This window comes from Mustela nivalis (genome assembly GCF_964662115.1).
Source record: "Mustela nivalis genome assembly, chromosome: 13".
NCBI classification, from domain to species: domain Eukaryota; kingdom Metazoa; phylum Chordata; class Mammalia; order Carnivora; family Mustelidae; genus Mustela; species Mustela nivalis.
Window position 1 is genome coordinate 42,652,642 of NC_139032.1, and position 22,113 is coordinate 42,674,754.

At 38.0% G+C, this 22,113-nt stretch overlaps 1 protein-coding gene across 13 annotated transcripts in view; it reads right to left on the reverse strand.

The window, feature by feature from the left end:
- Positions 1-22,113, reverse strand: part of BNC2 (basonuclin zinc finger protein 2) — a 423,723-nt gene that overhangs the window by 127,042 nt on the left and 274,568 nt on the right. For all 13 annotated transcript variants that reach the window (XM_082695070.1, XM_082695083.1, XM_082695069.1 and 10 more), the window contains one exon: positions 3-238. In XM_082695070.1, the coding sequence (XP_082551196.1) occupies positions 3-238 (236 nt within the window). The remainder of the gene's footprint in view (positions 1-2; positions 239-22,113) is intronic.

Sequence of the window (22,113 nt, forward strand, 5' to 3'; positions counted from 1 at the left end):
ACCTGAAGGATGTACCCCCGGACGTAGTCCCGTAGCGTCCAGCCCAGGCCATGCAGTATGTGCAGCACCTCCTCCTGCTTCAGGACACTGAAGAGACGGTCCAGCAGGATCTTTAGCCGCACGGGCACCGCCTGCGTCCCGTAGAGCATCAGGCTGCTGATGTCGAACACCACGTTGGACTGCACGATCTCCACCTGGGTGGGGTGGTACAGGTGCTGCGTGCTGAGCTTATCCAAGGCTGTGGTGGTCCCACCAGAGTTCCAGAGGTGGGCAGGAATACAGACATGGAGGGAAAGGGCAGAGACAAAGTAGAAACAAGTCACTGGATGTCATCAGGGTTCCATTTCCACAGATGGATCATGCCTACAGATGTTTAAGTGAGATTTTGCAATGGAAACAGTTCTCGTCCCACCTCCTCCCTGCTTTTACCTTTTCCTTTTGATTTGGTATGTCTATAAATTACAGACAACAGCAAATAAACAAATTCGACTTTCAGAAAGATAGCCCAGAGGGACAAACAATTCCCGACTCCTGCCATAAGCATAGGCCAAACCAATATCAGTTTTCTGAATAAGACTCACCCCTTATCATACTTGAGTGGTTTAAAGAGGAAGAGGAGCATGCTTTTTAGATTACAGGGTTAAAAAACCCCATGTGAGGGGATAAAGGCTCGTAATGTAACTCAAGTAAAATTAGCAAGCAGGGATTATCCCAAGAGGTAGTTCTTCCAACTCTCCCTCTTGTTATTTACTTGTTAGACAGTTTAATGTTCACTGGCCTGTTCAAGAAAAAGGAATTCATGGTGTAACTTGGTCACTCTTTATAAACAGCTCTGACAAGGGTTTAGTATCAGATGAAAATAGGCAAAAAATGACAAACCTCAAAGTGGAAGAATTTCTATGTATTTCAGGGGTGTTACCTCAGTACAGAAAACTGAGGATGACCATCTTCCCAGGAAACACTTCAGGCCTTTTTCTCAAGTCTAAGAAGTTACATCTAGATCTAAAAGCCAAGATAAGGTCATACATTCTAGTCCCCATCCTTATCTGAGCTCCTGGGAACCTTGCTGCAGATAATGTAATTACATTTTTCCTCAGTTTCTCTACAGTGAACAATTAAGATAACATTGTCTCATCCACAAGGCTCAAAGAGATGCTGCAAAGATTAATGGGATAATGAGTGAGAGGTGCTTTGAACTCGTTAAGAGAGCACAAAAGCCTTAGATCAACTGTCAGAATTATACACAGATGACCTTCCAGAGATTAAAAAAGATAAACATGTGAGCCTGAAAGATGGTCATCTAATCTCATAAGTCAGGCAAATGGATATCAGACAACAACCAGGCTCAAATCGTAACTACACCTGAGAGCACCCAAGGTTTTTGCAAGTTCTAAAGGCACTGCCTTGCTTTCTCAACCTCTCTTCCCAGCACTGCAGACCCTCACAGAATAGACTCCCGTACCTGCGCGGTCTGAGCAACTCCTGTTTGAAGATGCCCGTATTTCTGCATATTAATGCAGGTATTTAAAAGTACATGCACACACACACTTTTTTTTTAGTATTTCAAATGTATTTTTTCAGGGTTCCTCCTCCACTCTCGTTTCCTCCTGACTTGTGGTCACCAGAGAGTTCATGTACTCTTGATAAATTGCTTTCTTACATCCACAGTGTAAAGGCCCTTATCATTTACCCGCTGGCTTCATTCAACACATTTACTCCCAGGAATACTTTGTCAAAGAGTTCGGGTTTCCTCATACTTCATTTCTTGCAGCTGATTTGTCTGATCTTTCCTATTCTAGTGGTTAAGTCAACTTTGAATAAATAGCTTTAAAAATTAATTTAACGTTTGGGAAAGATAAGGGATTCACAAGCCTAGGGATTGAAGTCTTCTCTCATTCCATAGGGCATTTAGACTGCAAAAATGTAGGAATGGGGTATTATTATCCCTGTTCTTCTTCAAGTAGAGCCTTACTACTCAGCCTTCTGATGGGTAAGCTGCTCTGCTTACAGAATCCAGTGACCAGGTTGGGGGAAATCTGCTCCTCTCCCGTTTCCCTTCATCCACCCCTCCAGGTCTGCATCAAACACTTCTTCACCAACTATACTGCTAGCACGACAAGCAGGAAATGAAGAGGGGACAAAAGAGGGGGGGAAAGAGGGGAAAAAAAGATGACACCAAGTCTCAATTTCTGTTCCCACGTTTGGTGCCTACAGCCATGCATTAAGTACACACAGGTGTGTGTACCTATGTGTTCGAGGGCTGGTTGGAAAGCTGTCACCCTCTCCCTCCTGCTCCTCAAAAAAGAACTGGCAGTTCAAGGAGGGAAAGAAGACTAAAGTGTTTAGGCTCCAGAAACAAAGAGAAGTTGTTCAGACAACTGAAAGAGTACAAGTGGAAAGGTAAAGCAGAAACATTTCCCTAGATATGCTTTTGAGAACAACAGAGAGTAAGAATATACCTAATTTTTCTTCATAAATATGCCATGTCAAAAAGGAGAAATACTGTTATAGCCACATAAATACATGGCAGGGATCTACAACTTTTTCTGTAAAATGCCAGACAGTAAATATTTTAGGTCTGTGGATCAAACATTCTGTTTCACAGGTACTCACTTCTGCTGTTACAGAGGGAGAGCAGATAAGACTTAAACTAATGGGCGTGTTGGCATTCCAATAAAACTTTATTTACATAAATAGGCACCTGGCCACATTTATACTGATATGGAGGATGAAAGTGTAGCCCAGATATGTAAAGAAAGTCAACAGTAGATAAGGGAAAAAACCTGAGTGTGATTTAAGCAGCAATTATCTAGGAGATGAGTCTCAGACAAAGGACTGAAAAATTAAACTGTCCAGTCTGCAGGTGTCAACTACAAATTTCAACATGTATACATCATCAAAGATTATGATCTGTCAAATTTCTTGAATGTATCAAAATTTTCTGCCTTACAACTGCTGTCATACTAAGTCACCAAGTTGTCAACAACTTTTGGGGATGTTGCCTAGGTGGGCAAAGGGTAAATGGCAATTTTTTAAGTTATCCTAATAATGGTGAACTGAGTCTGCCTCATGTCATGATCTTCCTGTATCTGACTGTGGAGGACGGAAGTCTGAGTCTTAGTGGGGTTAGGAATATGAGTTGGGCCAACGAGGTGAATAAAATGTAGAGCAAGAACTTGTTCAGCCGAATGGAGTGAGAAAAAAGGGTCACCTACATTTATACTTTATGGGTCTAACTGTCTTAAATTGCTCTATACCAATGGTATTCCCCAAATTTCATTTTCAAATGAAATCTTAAGAAAAACTGGTATAAAAACATATAAAAGTAAAACTATTCTTTTTTTTTTTTAAAGATTTTATTTATTTGACAGAAAGATCACAAGTAAGCAGAGAGGCAGGCAGAGAGAAGAGAGGGAAGCAGGCTCCCCGCTGAGCAGAAAGACCGATGCGGGGCTCCATCCAGGACCCTGATATCACGACCTAAGCTGAAGGCAGAGGCTTAACCCACTGAGCCACCCAGGTGCCCCAAAAGTAAACTATTCTTGATGAAGCTGGAGTGCGTGTGGGTTAGAGAACTTCTAATAATTTGTCATTCTCTTCTTCCACTCAACTTGTTTAAGCTGGGACTCCTAGAGTTGCTGGAAGCACAGTGCAAAAAAAAAAAAAGCACTTTGCTATACAATAAAATGATGTCAAACTGCTTTGCCTGCTTTATATCTATTCCCCTTCAATCTGGTACCAGAAACTTGATTTCCCTTTGGGGAGTCACTCTTCCCCTACACGCAGTATTAATTATTTTGCAGACCAGAATGCTGTGTTCCTTGAGTCAGGTCTGGAAACCAGGATATCTCAGCCCCTGGCACAGCACCTGGTTTAAGAATGGGCAAGTGACCTAAGTCTGAATGGAGAGGCTGACTCTAGAATTTTAGTTAGAACTACTGGGAAGTCTTCTCTTTCCTGGAAATCTGCAGCCAATCTATATGCTTGAGAATGAGAATCACATGGAAGACCGTCAGGCTGCAAGACGGTCTTAGAAAGACCAAGTACTGATAATAACGGTTTGATCCAGAAGACACAGATATGGCGATGTTAAGGCCAGAATTTTCAGTTACATGAGCCAAAGAAATCTCTCCTCACTCTCCTTTTTTATGTCTGCCTGAAGCAGGATTCCATAATTTGTACCTAAAGGAGGCTTAACTAAGGCAACCACTTTTGGGGGTACTTTTCCAGCTACATCCCATGTAATTTCAAAGCAGCTATCAGTGGTTCAACTAAAGGTATATTAGTTCCAGGCTCAATGCTACTCACAATTTATCTGATGACTAGAAATAGGGTGTCCTTAACAATTTCCTATCTTACACAACTTTACAAAGGGTAATGGATACCATCAACATTATTAGATAAAAAATAATGGTGTGTTGGGGGATGGATAAACAAATTGACCATTTAAGTACTAACTAAAAGTCAGGCATCTTTCTAGGGGGTTACAATGATCTCCTTTAATCCTTCAAAAAAATTAAAAACACACAGAATTACCGTTATTGCGTGTTCAGAGGTCACAGGCTCAGTGAAGTAAAGTAACTGGCCTAAGGTCACTTAGTTATTTCTCCAAAGAAAATTCTGCTTCCACCACATGTTCAGATAAACAGTAAGTCTGGAAACTTGCAAGTCTTCATCATGTTGGAAGTCCCTCACTCCCAGAAATCTGGGCTTCTTGCCATCCCTCTGCTGAAGCAAGCATTTCAAAGGTCACCAACACCTGCTTTACTGTGAAATCCAATAGCTTTTCCCTTCATTGTTCTCCATGACCTCTTCACAGCAGCTGACCTTACTGATCACCACTCCTCCTGTAACACTCTTCTCCTTCATTCATGCATACATTCATTTATTCACCTGCACTATTAATTCAACAGCAACGTAGGAGCTGCACGCAGAAGCTAAAGTAATTTATGCTGTGGCCTCCACCTTCAAAAGGAGACAGACGCAACCAGTATAAATGCTATAAAAGAGATTTGATAAAGTATTGCAGAGTAACTGCCAGGAAGGCACAGTCTTACAAGATAACTAGGAATTCAGCAAGTGAGAAAGGAGGAGCACAGTCTAGGTAGATGGAACAAAGGCCAACATTCTCGAACATTACATGCATCAGAATCACCTGCGGGGCTTATTAGAACACAGATTGCTGGGCCACTGTCCCCAGAGTTTCTGGCTGGGGCTGCGGTAGGGACCAAGGGTTTGCATTTCTCTAAGTCTCCACAAAATGCTGATGCTGCTGGCCAGGGACCACACTTTGAGAACCACTGAACTAGTGGGATACATGGAGGAGAAGGAATACCCACAGAATGTCTAATACTTGAGGCCAAATAGTTAGAGATAAGTACAAAAGAGTCAGATGGGCAAAGTGTAAGGAGCCTTAATATTAAAGGCCAAAATCCGTGGGAGGCTTATGATACAATTTTATTTCCTGTTAATAGGATATAGAAAACATTAAACATTTTATAAGATAAAAATATCTTATGATTCTAAATATAAAACTTTGGCGAGGGTCCACAAGTTGAATTAAAACAATGGCTGTCAACTTGAGGGACATGGCACGTGTTCAGCAGTAAAAGCCACTGAATAAAGCTCAGCCACAAAGCCAACCACCCCCATTTCTCCTTTAAAAACTGTACCCTTCCTTCTTTACAAAATAATGGTGTAGTCTGACTTGACTTATACAGTGCAGTGGCCCAGGGTGGAAAACTCTCCTGGGTACCAAAATAAATGAGGCTTTGTGGAAGCCTCCTTTAATTATTAATAACAGCATCAAGAACCTGGGAAGGTGTATTTCCTGACTATACCAATATGGATAAGGAGCAGGAGAACCTGATACTTGGTTCTGTGTTGGAATATTCAGAATTCAGACAGAACATAAAATGGGACATGAGTAAAGAATTCACCTCTAGCATTCCTATCTATTTTAACAATGAATCACTCTTTAGAATGTATCCTTGTGAGAGCAAAGCACAAGTGTCCAATACTGAAAATGGCTTTTGCCTCCCAAAACATTCAAAGGCAAGCCATTCTTTTCAATTAATCCTGACACTCAACCCTAGGAGTTGAGATCATTACTTGGGAAGAAAAACCCCTGAGCCTATGACATGTCTACTCTTTTAAATTCAGTCTGAATATTTTCCTGGACCTATAAACTTTGTAAGACACACTATATAAAATGTGAATAGAAATTTTACATGATTTCTTTCAGACAACCTACTTAATGAAATACCAAATATTTATTTCAGCTATGATTAATCATCATTTTCTTTGAAGATTTTATTTATTTATTTGACAGAGATCATAAGTAGGCAGAGAGGCAGGCAGGGGGTGGAGGGGACAGGCTCCCTGCAGAGCAGAGAGCCTGATGTGGGGCTCGATCCCAGAATCCTGGAATCATGACCTGAGCGAATGTAGAGGCTTTAACCCTCTGATCCACCCAGGTGCCCCTGACTAATCATTTTTGTCTTTCTTTTTTATTTGAGAGTAAGTGTGGAGGAGCTTTGGAGGGAGGAGCAGAGAGATGGGGAGAGAGAATCTTAAGCAGGTTCCACACTGAGCATGGAGCCTGACGTGGGGCTTGATCTCATGACAGTGCAGTCACGACTTGAGCCAAAATCAAGAGTCAGACGCTTAACTGACTGAGACACCCAGGTGCCCCTCAGCTTATTTCTTACAAAATTTTGAATTATTTTCGACATCCTGTTAATAAAAGTAAAACTAACATAAATTACGATCTAAAGCCAAGGCACTTAATTTTTAGCAGTACATAACTGCTTTCATTAAATACATAAAACCAGTTTTGACCATGAGATCTAGCAAAATTAATAAATGTTTTTATAATATACAACTCTTACCTAATGTGTTCCTGAAGTCCAACACTATACTGTGACAGACATATGGAACCACATGACTAAAATCATGACTTTTTTCCCATGACTTCTAACACACTCTTCAAAAAAATATTAGGTTTACGTAATATCATTACTAATTAAGTAATAAGAAATAGCATTTCTGTTGTAAACGGAGTAATTTTATTATCTCCACATTTTATTCTAGACTGTTTTAGTAATCTACCCTATGAAATGCAGTCCACAACATATTGGTTTTTTAATAATTTTTCTCAAAATGCATATTAATACATTTATTTGAATCAAAATGTGAGTTCAATTTCTTGCAATGAAAATTAAATTTGGAAGCATAATTTGACCATGACCACTGGTGGAAATTTTCATCAATCAAGATAGCTGAATCTGAAATGATAAAAGTATCACTTTTCAAAAAAATAAAAATAAAAAGCATATTGCAGAAATCATTTAAATAACTAATACAGTATCTTTATTTTCTCAACCTTTACTGTTATACTAGAATAAACAATATGCCTCTAAATGAAAGACTAACAGCTAAATTTATATGTAGACATTTAATACATCTTGTTAATGCCTTTTTCCAGACATCGAGAAGGTAAATGACTATAACAACATCTGGGTAATAAGGTGGGTGATTTTCACTTTTTTTCCTTTTAACAAAACTAACTGATCATTGTGTAGTTTTTGGCATACGATGTGAAATGATTTCTAAGCAGTGAAGGACGATGGGATAAAGTTCCTTGTCCCGCCTATTCATGTGAATAGGCATCTCCGCAGTTACATCTGCAAAAATGAGAAATGATAGGGTAACTTTTCTATTTCTTACAATGAATACTATTCATTTACTGATATATGAACTTGTCTGGGAAGAAAAAAATTATAGCCCCATCCAATTTATTGACAGGTGTATTTCTAACAAAAATCCACTCTGTGCTTAATAAGTTATAAAAATTTGTAGTATTTCTATTGCTTTGGATCTTACCATCCTGATGAAGTTAAACAATAAATTTAAATAAAAAATAAGTTTTTATTTATAATGTATTATTTTCTTAATTTTCATTGCAGACATGTGTAAGTTGAATGATATAAGACTTTCCAGCGAATGTGACTGACTACATTTATAGTAATGTCATTTGGAGACAGTGAATTGGAAATAAGAGTTAAGGGGATATAATAATGACTTAAAACAATGATTTAAAGTTCCCAATGCTAAAAAGATTGTTATCCTCCAGATAAGGGAAGTTTCTAGGGCCAGACTCCACGGGTTCAAATCTCAGCTCCGTCACTTACTTGCTGCATGACCCTGGCAAGTTACTTAATATATGAAAATGTCAGGATGGCTCTTCATTTTCAAAATTCTTGCTAGTGGCAGCCAATAGGTTGAGGACCACCTCCTTAATTCAAGGAGTGAGGAAAGAAAAACACAGAATCAAGACCAACCTAAAAAAAGTGGGGAAGAAAAAAGATGCTTAGAGTAAAGATTTTCTAGTTTGGGGGGGTTTGAAGGGGAAATCAACTGAGCTGCAGGGGATTCATAAAGATTTTGAGCTGATGCCTCTCCAGCTGTCTGCCTGGGATGAGCTGCCTCTAGGAATCCAACTACTCCTATATTATGCAGGTGATTCCCAACCTACCCAAGAACCATGCTCTCAACTCCAAACACATACTTGACTCTTAGTGCTGAGAAAGATAGAACTATGGAAACTAGGCTGAAACAAACCTTTTGTTATCTTCTGATGGATATGTCACAGGTGCTCTTGAAAAAAATGCCATAAATTCGAGAAAACAATAACAACAAAATAATCATCTATAATCCCACCACCCCAAAATTGCTAATATCCATACATTGACACAGTTGCATCTACTTTTTCCAGTCCATTAATTTTATATAGTTGAGGAGATCTACAGTATGGATACAAATTCTTATCTTGTTGGCTGCTGTTCTTCTCACTAAACATTACATACAGAGAAAACATTCAAATTACCTCAGGCTACTTAGTACCCATACATTTTTCCACTGCAGTTTCTCCCGGATCAATCCCTCCTCTCTGCCCTAACTTCTATCACTTTAGTACAGGCTTTTAAGGCTCTCACAACTCCATTACTGCAAGTAACTCCTGGTGGTCAGATCTATCTCTGCTCTTTCTGACCCAGTGCAACCTAAGTACAACCCACAAGTCAGTCTTCTCAAAATACTGATTAGAATAGGTCTCTTCTCTGGTAAAAAGTTTCCAATAGTGATCCCAGCAAAACCCTCCTTCCCCCTTTACCTTGAGTCCTTAACCTGGGTCAGGAGACCTTGGCCAGATCAATTTACTATCCATCGTCATAACATGACACAAAATGAGTTACACACTACCTTTTCAAACATTCTAAGCACTTCCATATTTGGTTACTAGAAGAATATTTCTAGGTCCTATGCTAAATTTTGGAGATTTTGTGAAGAACAAAACAGATAGGACTTGAGCCCTCTTTAAGTTAGCAGACTAGTGAGGAAAACAAACTTAAAAAAAAAATACACATTAATGCACAAAATTACAAGCTGGGTATGTGACATGAGAACATAATTTAAATGGATAACAAATTAATTGGCTTTTCCAGGCAAAGCCAATTCTAAGCCATGAGAGACAGCAGCAGAACGGTACGCAATGATGCTGTGAGATAAGGACAATTCCATCTGCTGAGCTACATTTAAAAAGTGTTTCATTTTCAACATTGTTCTTTAAGTACCTTTCCTCTTATCTACCTTTTGACTACATCTTCCTTCTAGCTTCAAGTTCTATTTTCTTTTTCCATGAAGTCTGGAGAGGTCCCCGCATCTAAGAGCAAACTGTCTCAATAATGATGCGTGCCAATCATGTACATCCCAACCATATGCTGCCCATTTACTGGGTCACTTATGTGCCTATTTTATCATGAGAGCTTGATGTTAAGCAGCAACTCTATCTGACACATAATTGACTCAAGGGTGTTCAGTCCTCATATTGTTGAACAGATAAACACAGTTAAGTCAACATAGACTAGGAAAGGCCATTAGTGTATTTGCATTGAAAGCCTAAATGTATGATTCTACTGTGCCACCAAACTCTCCATTTTACCCATGTTCCTCTCCTTTGATGTTTACACTCCCCTAGAGAACAGTGGTTACAGGTAATTGTGGCAGTTCATGGAGTGAGGTGGGTCTGCTATCTGAGCAGGAATCAACTAAGCTTTGCATAATCTATTCCCTTTCCTACCACTTGAAGCAAGATTTGGGGGCATCCAGGGGATTTCTAGGTAGCAATATGAAATCCGGGACTGTTAAAGAAAACAAGCTTGATGACAGGGTGCATAGACTAGAACATAATGTACAGACATTATGAAAATCATAGCATAGATCACTGGATTTGTAATCAATGTGCTAGAGCTATGGTCTTCCAGCTATAGAAGAAGGTATGGATGGTACAGATTTTGGACAAGGTCAGAGAATGGTCACACAATAAGATCTACAAAGAAAAGCTTATTTTTCTTTTATAAAAGGTCTAGAGGGGGAAAAAGCCAACATATAAATTAATCTCTTCTTAGTATGTAGAATTTTATTTGGAAAAAGAAAAGGGTCTAACTGCACAATATGGATACTAGTTAGAGAAAGAAAAGAAAATTCACACAAGAGCTTTTTAAATTGTGAATTAGGTAACTGGGAAGAATATAATTTACCTGGATTTCCTTAAAATGCCAGAAACAGAAGCTTAAACTGGTAATTTTCTAGCTATGAGACAAAGGAGAAATTGAAGTCTGGATGTAATTTTAATAAACACTTTGATAGGATAAGAACCCAAAATGACACATAAGTCTGGATGAAGAAAACTCATTTCTGTTAAAAACAGAATCACCATTAAGGACAACAGCCAGATTTTTTGTGGTTCATTACTGTAAATGTGTAATGTAAATGTAAAATCGGTATAAAATATAATGCAAAATATGCAGTAGTGAAGTGATACAAAGTAACACACACTTTGAACAGTATTGCTAACTTAAAGAACAAAGTAATGTTCTTTATAAAATTCTGTTTTCAAATGTATAAAATAGAGCTAGGGTGGGTGAGCAGTAGTTATAAAAGAACTTGCATCTATCAAGTGAAATGTGAATAACTATTTTTTATTTCAATTTTTAATAACAGGAATTACTCCCAAACCTTCAAATAAATTAAAATAAATGTAAACCTGTAATTCTACAGACTTCACTTCTAATATTTTCTGTGAAGGTCACAGAAATAAGAACATATTCAGATAGTTTTTTTTCTTAATGTAGGAGTATAAAAGTGCTTTTCACTGATCCTAGAAAATTGGCTCTCAGTGATAGTTTATAGTTCTTAGTTTTCCACAACTTTTTAAAACATAACTTTCTTTAAAAGCCAGATTCAAGTGACTTAGGTGGTTTTCACAGGAATAAGCTTGAATGTTTCAGGCCTTGACGTCCAGTGGACTCCATCTAATAGCGGTTCAGGCAAGGCAGTGTGAAGGTTATAGCCAGCCATTCAATAAAAAGTGAGAGAAGTGGGCTAACTTCTCAAAACCACCTACTCTGCAGAGAAAAACAATTAAAAATTTGTATGAAAATGGCCTAAAAGGAAATCTTTTATTTCACTAATTTCCAGTCCTGCCCTGGATATTTTTAAATTTTTAAATACTAATTTGAAGCAATTTTACAAGTAAGAATAAAAAATTAAAGAAACCTATTCTTTCATTTTGGGAGAAAGCCAAGTGAGCCTTCAATTGGAAAGCTAATTGTTTCGAGAACTCCATGTCTCTTGCCTCAATTCCCCTTAGGATTCTGAATTATAACAGCATCAAGCGGTCAACATTTAGGAGCTCTGGGTCCTAGAACACAATTTTAATTTCTAATAGATTAACATTTAACATGTGTCTTTGAGGGATTGGTTTATGGAATTCTTTCCACAATTACTTTAAGAGTTCAGAAATAGAGTTCTTAGGGACAGAATTTTATAAGAACAGTTTCTGGGGTCAGATTTTTAAGTTTTGATTACTTATAAACAGATTATTGTTCCCTTTTGTATTCCAAATACCCAAATACTCTGAATTTATGAGGGTCGGTGGCTCTTCATTCTTTCTAATATGACCAATAATTTCCAATTATACCACACTTTATGAAATGCACACTATATCCGATATAATGATATGTCATTTCAATGTAGCTAGCCCATGAACTTCTACAGCTTTAATGGGATTTTGCGTATTTAGAATTTCATCATAAAGGGACCCTTTGGAATCATTATAACATCAATCCTTTCCCATTCATTATAAGACTCAGCTCTCTTGCTAGGCAAGAGAGCATCAGGGCGCAAGGCAAAGGCTTAGCCTACCCAAAGATCGTAAGCCAGATCTGAATAAAAGCCATAGCACTTGGGGAAAACATTAATAAATGGCAATGATGACATATTAAAAACTTTTTAGTGGATCAGAGAATCGATCGTGAAGGCAGACAATGACTGTTATTAAAAGAAGAATTCCTTATAACTTGAAGTAATACTTATATCTGTACATTTTATTCACTACTTTTTGGGAAAAGACCTATATAATTGGGGGCAAATTCGGTACAAAATAATTCATGTTCCGTATAAGTCACAACTTTCCTAACTGTAACTGTCAAGGTTGAATTAATTAGGATACTTAATACCAAAAAGAAAGAGGGTTTGCTTCAAGAATTTTTTTTTTAAGGAAAGAAGAAAAGGAATGATATATAGCTGCAAAAGTTGATCCCCAACCTGGTGATAAAAACTGTCAGCCCTTATGGGTGAAGCGTTTATTTTTTTTCTTGAACAAATAGCGTGCCAGTGTTTTTAACTAAAACAAAACAAAAACCTACTGAGCCTCCACACACCCCGATTACATTACTATACCTTATACCTCATGTGAATGATCCTTGATTTTCTTTTCTTGTCCCTTAATACATGAGGGACTAAGTATATGAATACTCTTATAGTCCATTATGGATGTGATTCTAATGTGTAGTGACGAAAGGGGGACAAAAGTAGTTCCAATGAGGCCTATGTCTTACAGAGTTTAATCATCCCTAGCTGACATTTAGCTTTGCGAGTATGTGGAGATGCACACACAAACACCCACAATTAGTCCGGGGCAGAATTGGAGCTCCACTTGAGACTATACAGTAATATTTCAAACTGATTGGCATTTCCCCCCTGTGGCCTTATGCATAATAAAGTCTTCACAACAGACTTTGGAAATCATTAAAGTCTGACTGAGACACACATAAAAGTAGACTGTCAACGCTTGGTTATTCAGAAGCTCACTCTCCTGGCTAGTAGATTAAACAAGTCCTTGGTTTTATTTCTTCTCCTCCTTCTTCCTTACATGGACCACTTTTGGGGGCATGTCTTTCCTCATTTACAGAAACTCCATCAGAAGGTGGTTAAGGGGAAAAGAGAAAATTTAATCTGCAAACTTGACAGTAAATCTAGGAAGAGATTTGGTAATTGACTCTCCTTGCTGCAACCAGGGTTGGGGGGTTATTGTTCCTCCTGCTGCTGCTCTATCCAACCTCTAGTTGCCGAGGCTAGCTGAAAGTTGACTACACAAACCTTGCTTTATTTACAGATCAATGAATTAAATGTACACAGACTACAAAACACATCTCGTGTTAAAAGTAACTACTGAAATATGCTACTTGAACAGACCATGTAAGTCCTTCTATTAAACAAAAAATGAACTTTTCTGTAAGCGAATAATTACCCTACTCCTAATTTATTAGCTTTAAGATGTCATTTTCTTGAAATAGTGTTTCACCAAGAATTTCACTAAGGAAACTCTGTAAATGCAAGACATATTTATTTTTGATAGAACATGTGCTTTAAACTCTATCACATATAGTGAAGAAATCTTTCAAAATTGAGAGAGCAGTAATACAAAAAGCCAGCATCTGGTAGGAAATACCTGAAAGAAAGGAATGATTATATTCAGTCGTCGTCTTTTTTTTTTTTTTTCTTAATAAATGTCACCTTTGTGTCACAAGTATTTTTCCTTTCCTCTCCCAGTAAGTCAGCCTGAAATCTCATTCTAAATCTATAATCAATCCTTTTTTTTATCCTCCTACCATAATCCCTTAAAACTCTGGGCTATCACACACACTTCTGACACTCATGTGTGTTTTCTTCTGGATTGCTGGATTTGCTTAATGCATATATCAAGTATCAAACTGCTTTGCATCTGTGACTGGAGGAATAAAAGGCCCTATATAAAGATTTGCTCATAAAAAAAAGGGGGGGGATTAAGAAGGCAGTCTTAGGAAAAGTTTAAACTAACCAATTGTTAAATGCATGAACAGAAAATGTCAAAGGCTAGAGGGATCCTTGTCTGTTTTTCCACTCCCACGATCAGTGTATGATTGAGCAGATGGGGAAACAAAGTTGCCATCCCAACCTGAAGTCACTAGTTGGCTGTTTGACATGTATGCATTATCAACAAGGCTAAACATCTTTCAGAGTTTGGGCCATTGGCAAAATGAAACTATTTTATAGCATCACCAATGTTTAATATTTAATAAGTACAATATTTAATAAGTGCAAACTTTCAGAAAAGCCAAGTCTCCTGAAAAGATGTGAACAAAGAAACAGAGGGGAGATGCTCATTAGCTCTTTAAATTTTGGTTACCAACTTGATAGTAATAATGACCCTAATTTCTAATGAGAAGGAAAATTCTATTAATTAGTACCAACAGGCACAATCATAAAAATAAATCCAAATTTTAAAATGTAGCGACTTTTCCTTTAGATTTTTTACTGTATTTAAAACCAGTATTAGAAAACACTTGCCAGCTTCATTTAGTCTCTGACTGAGGCACACATATGTGATCTCCTAATTTACAGCTTGCACGTACAGATGTTCACACTTAGTAAAAGGGCTTCTTAATAGCTTTTTTTAATTAAAAGTGTGTTGATAATAGGTGTTTTAAACATATCCAAACAACACAGCTGAACTGACAAATGCCTGTCTTCATGCCTCACCATGCCTCACATTGTGTCAAGATTTTATAAGAGAGAAAAGATTATGATTCAGTCACATGTATATAGGATAAATGTTACCCCAAAAACCTCCAAATGAAATCTTTCATTAATTTTTCTCTCTATGATCTGTTTCCAAGTAGAAAATGTTAGATTGCTACTAGGTTTATGTAGCCGAAAGCAGAACCACACAGTCTTTGCTTGCTGCCTGCAGTTTTTTTCCTTTGCAAAACTTTGAACCCCATCCAGCTTTGACACACTGCTTCTTCAGTTAATAACTATCAAGTTTCCCCTTGTCTCCTGTCTACTTTTCTTTGAGGCAATTGCGCACTCAGCACCCCGAGATAATAACACACATCTATAAGATAAAAGCAATGGCATTAATGTAATTGTCTGCCTCTCTCTCTTTAGCCTAATCTTTTTTTTCCTTCAGTTTTGACTGCCTGTGTGACACCTGTTTTTGTCTCCTCTGATCCTACGACAGGTTTTCCGCTGACAAGGTTTTTGCCTGACAGAGATTCTGCAGACAAGAACATAATAAAATATGAAGAACTGCTTGTCAGAGTTTCTGCCAATGCTCACATGAAATAAAGAAAAAAAAATGACTTTTTTTAATTTTTTTTTTTTTCCCGTAAGGGGCCCCATGATGGTCGCTTCTGGCTTGTCAGAGAAAAGACCTCCCTAGCCAATTTCTCCAAGCCAAACAGGTGTTTTCTTTTATGTTAGAAGTTGATTTGTTTTTTAATTTTTCCTGATAGTGGAAAACACGAACAGCCCAAGACGGAAGGGAGAATTTCTACCATCAGATTTTTGCACGCAAAGGAATACTGAAGAAGTACTAAATAAAAGCGGAAGATATTTCACTCAAAACTATACCTTCTGAATAAGACTAAAATGCCAACATCTGTTAATGATCAAACAAATTGAACTTCCCTGAAATTTACTTCCTGGCTAGTCAGGCTGCTAAAACCTCCTACCTACCTTTCACTGGTTTTGTTGTCTGAAGACAGAAGAAAACAGCAAAGGCGAGAACAGAGAGGCTGGACAAGAGAAATGCAGAAGTGGGACTAAAGGCAAGCGTCTGCAGCTGTGCTTACCACTTAGCATGGAAGAGGCTGCTGGAAAAGAAACGGCAATTAGGAATCAGAGACTCTTAGATACACTTAGGAGTTTCCACAAACCTTTGTTCCTGTGCTCCCGTGTAGGAGACGCGGCAGTGGGTATCAGCACGCAGAGATGAAGAGGTGGCCTGCCTAAGCTCCCGAGCTAGTGGAGGGATCAGTAAGCCACAGAAACAACCCTTTGGTCTCAGTAAAGTGCGCTGAGCACATTCAGAAGGGAACACTTAATTGCTCCTGGGGGCAGGGGGATCCCTCTTCCCTGAGGACAAGGGCAGAGGAAAGACTGGACATGATCAATAGTGCAGCAAGTATGAAAGCTCCAAGGACTGAGGAAGAGCTGACAGTGATGAGTGAAGGGAGGACAGGAGACTGGGTTTTGGTTTTTAGGATTCTCACACCAATTCTAACTACTCTACCTGAAAGCCACTTTAACTTAAGCTTCAGTCCGCCAATAGCACTACCTCACACCAAGGGCCTAGAACCACTATGTTTAATAGAAATACAATTCAATTCACATACTTTAAGTTTTGTTGTCTCTTTTAAAAGGTAAAAAATAAACAATGAAACTAATTTTTAAGAGTACATTTTATATTTAAGTCATTACATCAAAAATATTACCAACATGCAGATAATGGATCAGTAATTCTTAAGATACTTAACATTTTTTTTAAGATTATATTTCCAAAATCCAGTGTATATATTTACAACAGATCTCAATTTAGACTAGCCACATTTCAAATGCTCAAATCTGTAAGAGTGGCTTCCTCACTGGACAGCCAGGTCTAGAGTTGCTGTTGCATTCCTTGGCCAACTGAATTTAAGGCCCAACAACACTGTCCTTTCATTTTGATGGGTCTGGGCTTGCATTTGTAGCATCACCTGCCTGACCATACGGAGCAGGCTGGGAGGCCTAAGAGGCCAAAATGGCAATTTCCCTGGTGCATCAAGGAACAGCTCCAGGGAGAGACCTTACTAGGGGGCCCCTTCTACTACTGCTTATGATTTTGCTTAGTTGTGGCAGTAACACCTTAAACAGTAACACCTTAAAAATACCATCTATACAGCACTTTGGCTCTACGCTCACTAACTATTAACAGATGAATTCAAGAAGCTTTTGAAAAATTACAAACACCTACCTTCCCAGAAGGCAAAACCTGGTAAGGAATGGGATGCATAAACAAAATTTTATACCTCCCAGAATAGGAGTCAGAATTTCTCTGAATTACCATAGTTACCTCCTTTCGTGTTTTCACTCTTCAACAAAGGTTAGGGGGAGGACCCCTGTTCGGAAGAAGTCACCACTATGACATAACGGGAAAAGGAAGAATGGTTAAGAGCATTGACCTGATATTGCTGTGACATACTGGAGTCCTTATGACCCAGCAGAACCTCCTGGTCTATCTCAATAGTGCATCCTGAGTAAAATGAGAGGAGCTGAGTGTTTCATTTATAACTCCTTCAATTTGTGTTCTGCTTAACCTGGTGAACTCCAGTTAATTAAGATGTTCCTATAAACAATTAAGCTTCCTGTAGGATCGTTAGCAAGATATAAAAATTTATGATGTAATAAAGTACAATAAAATGATAAAGTGGTTAGCCCATCAAAGCACTTTACATGCAAGAATATAGGTGTGAAAGTGGTCAAAAGTAGTCTGAAATCTGACTGAAATTCATCTACTTCTGGTTTTTGGACTTGCAACATAAATATTCCTACAATTCATTTTAACTGGTCTACACTTCTCAAAATGTGACTTCTGGGAAAAAAGTGTTTCTGACTTCTGTTCAAATAAGGGCTCAAATGACACTTTAGGGGAAATGGAAGGTACGGAACAGGACTAGATTTAATGGGGAAAGAATTGGTAACCTAAACTCTGCCACTGGGCCCTGAAGAAAACCTTCCCTGGAAGGGGAAAGAAGCTTGTACCCCTGTACCTTAAATGAGGCTCTGTATATTATCATCAGTATTAAGTCCACTTTTCTCTTTAATCTTCCTCAAAACCTTGCTGTGATATTTAGGTATATTCCTGTTATTATTTGCATTTACAGATAAAAGAACTGAGGCTTATTAATTAGGGATCAAGATGGGATTTGACCACTGCCTGGTAAATCCAACTTTTAACCACGAAACTCTGCTAATACATGTCTTTCACGCCTGAAGGGTGAAGTTTTACTTTGGTAACAGTTTAGAGATAACAACAACTAACACTATTAAGTAGATTATTTTATTTAATCCTAGGAAGAACCCTACAAACTAGGTGCTATTATTATCCACATTTCATAGACAAGAAAACAGAGATTACGTTAACTTGGCCAAAGTTCTACTGATGGTAGGTGGTAGAGCCTAGAGCCGGCTTCTGAGCTTAAATAGAGAGGCACTCTTACCCACTTTTCTGTCCTGCCTCCCATTTGTGTATCTGAAGCTTCCTCATACCCTGGGGCTCCGGCTCCGTATGCTTCAATCTCAAGATCCTCCCTAGAAACTCCTTAGCAGCAGACTGGCACTGTACACTTTAGAGGCCAGAATTTACCAGACTCATCTTATGTTCCATCTGAGTAAGAAGAAGCTAGGGAAAAAAATGTGGGGAGCTAATAGGCAGAGAGCCCAGGACTTTGAAGGGGAGGCACTGTTTGTGCTGTGATTAAAAAAGAAAAATTTTAGGGAGTTCAAAGCACCATCCCCAAAGGTGGGCAGGCTAAGAAACAAATCAAAATAAGCAGTTCAGGGACACTATAAGAATATAGCTAATGCCATTAATCAGGCACCGAACCTTTGCATTTGTGAGGATGTCCTCCCTTTAAAGCTTATCAGCTGTGATCAGGGAGTAAAGGAAAGAAGAGGGCACGGTGCCCTCAGGTCAAGCAAAGAATGCTCCCATGCCAGGCAGGAAAATGGCCTTGTTTTTGCTCTTTAAGATAAAAATAACTGGAAAGATGTTCAAGGACGTTGTCTGTGGAGAGAACAGGACCCAGCTGCCTCATCAGAGCTAAGGAGACACCTATAAAAGTGGTTTCCCTAACTAAAAATGAATTTTGTGGCTAGGCAAGCCAGGTTTCAACATCAGAATCTGGAAGAACTAAGTCTACTTCTGGACAGATTCTTTTAAGCAGATACTACATTAGTTCCTAACTTTTCCAAACCAGTGTGCCAGGGGAAGAGGACTATGGTGTTCCTACCCACATGCAAAGCCCTGGCAGCATGACCACTTACATCTTCCCAAAGGATCAAGTTCTCACTTGCAAAGCTGGTATTTACTGTGCTAAGGAATCAAGCTAGTACACTTAACACTTTTCACCAGATCCTAAATACTCTCCTGCAACAAGTCTCTCCCAAAGCAAAATCCACTCTTACTGGGACAATCTCCAGGTCAGTAAAAAAAAAAAAAAAGAGGTCAGAGCTTTCTTGTAGGTTAATATTTGGGAGGATTACCTTTCCTTTTAATCACCCTCTTCTCTTACTTTTGAAAAATTTACAAATCATCATACACAAACCGTTGCTGAGTTACTCTGAATGAGCATGATATCACAGAAATGTCACGCTTTATTTATGATAAAAGACTTCTATTTGGGGCGTGAAGGGGGGAAACCAGGAAAGAAAGGAGGAATGAGAAGGAGAGGTTACTACTACATTAGTTATACTGGCTTTTGGACTTAAGTCAGGGAGAATATTACAGAGTTACCAGTTAGGAATAAACTACTTTCACAGATGTTTAGACAATTCATAAGAAGAGCACAGACTGGGACAAATAATAAAGACATGTGACTTTTCATGGGATAAAATGAAAAATTACTGCTTTTGATCCACTCTGTTTAAATCCTTATAAAGTACACCATGCCGCCAACAAAACTGAGGAATTTCTAAACAAAATGCGGAGATCTCGTGACCTCTGACATATTCAGAAAGTTTTTGATTATAGAATTTTTTTTGATTATAGAATTTTCAGAACCAATGGCCCTGATTTAAGAACTTAATTATACAGATTAAGTCTCACTATAATTTTCTTCTAGGTATATGCTTGCCAGTGTTAGCAAATCAAAATACGGGTTCATACAGCTGAATCTGCAGATACACGGCCATCCTAAAAATATTCACTGTTTACCTGAAATTCAAATTTAAGGGGGTGTCTTATTTTTCTATTTGGGTGAGGGTCTCTATAAATATCCCTGTTCTGATAAGATGTATTGAGTAAAAAAGCTGAGAAGTCAAATTCAATGATGCTGAGAAAAAAAAAAAAAGAAAAGAAAAATTACTTCCAGTGAATTACAAAAAAGAAAGGTTTGAAATTAATGGATTATATGAATATTAAGTCTTACAGTACATTAAACCGTAAAACTGGTTGGTATATGACACTAAATTAACTTTATACTGCTCACCATTTCCTGTGGCACAGAACTAAGGAACTGAAAGAAACCTGGCACAGTACTTTACATATGATATATGTTTAATAAATATCTATTCACTGCTGATCCAGATGATGCAGGCCAAGCCTGCTCATTTTACGTTAAAAAAATCAGAAGAGTTTGGATTCGGGCAGGAAAGCAGCTGGCTTGATGACCAAATAATTAAAGCAATAATGCAGGACTGTCTTCTTGAATGCACGGAGGTAATAAAGAGAAATCACATTTATAGAACATAATAAAGGAAAGGTCTCGAGAATTCTGGTGCAACAAGCTTTCTCACAGGCAGACCTGAGCCAAAGGAAGTACCACTAGTGTTACTTCAGAGTGCGTGGAAGTAAACGAAAATGCTAGCTTTCATGCAGCTTGTTGGAATGGTGCATCCTTTTGGTTTAAATTAAAGTATTCTATAAAGAAAATAATTTGTACTGAGAAATCTGCTGTGGGCTTCATGAAGCTATATAATATATTCTTTATTCATTAAGCCTCATCTCCTTGCCAAATGTTTGCCAGACATACTAAGAAACAGGAGTTTTTTTTTTTTTTTTTTTTCCTTAAAGGTAGTTTTAACAAACAGGCTTTGTTGGAGGTAAAAATCACTGATGTAGTAAAGGAAAAGATTCTATATATATATCACCTTTCTAAAATCTGCCCACCTCTGTTCTCAAATACACAAATCAAATATTCCCCATCCTCAAAGAAAAAAATTTCCAGTTGTCTTGGATTATCACTAAATATTTCCTAAAATCATTTAGAATATAGTTTACTTTTTTAAAATCTTTGCTACTTTATTTATCTTAATGGTTTAGAAATAAAGTCTTCATCTAGACTAAAGTCATTACAACCAATTTGCACATAATAGATTTAAAAAATGATTTAGTACCATAGTTCTCAACCTTTGTACCATGCTCCAGTTTTTCACAAAGGCACTTCTCATTAAAAGCAAGCACGCCCCCCTCCCACCCTCCCTCCTTCCAACACACCACTACTGGGTATTCACTGGTTACACGCTATTTTCTTCTCTCTCTTTCTCTCTCTCTTTCTTTTTTAAGATTTTATTTCTTTATTTGAGAAACATAACAGAGAGAGAGAGATAGAAAGCACATGAGCAGTAAGGATGGGCAGAGGGAGAAAGAGAAGCAGACTTCCTGCTGAGCCCGGAGCCCCATGAGGGACTCGATCCCAGGACCCTGAGATCATGACCTGAGCTGAAGGCAGATGCTTAACTGAATGAGCCACCCAGGTGCCCCCTTGCTATTTTCTAAGACTATGTAAAATCTTTTCCACGAATGGCTGAATTACTACTCTAGTATGGTGGGAAAGGGTCAAGATACAATAGACTAAATTTCTATGAACATAAACATTATGTCACCAGAAAATAAGTCCACTGCTGCTTTTATCCTGGTATCTTATTTTGGCACTTTTAAACCAAGAAAAATTAAAACTTGTAGGAATTTTAATTTCTTTCAAGACACACTCTATATTTTAGGTGATGAAGGAAAAACACAGAAAAGATCATGCAAACAGAGGAGAAAAAGAAATATAGTTGTTAAATGAATTAGCTGGCAGGATGCTAGAGTCCTTTATCCAAGAACTCTGAACAGAAATTTATAAAATTAGAAAGTCTGGCTTATTACATACTGTAGGTATGGAAATCCTATACCAAAAAAAGCTTATT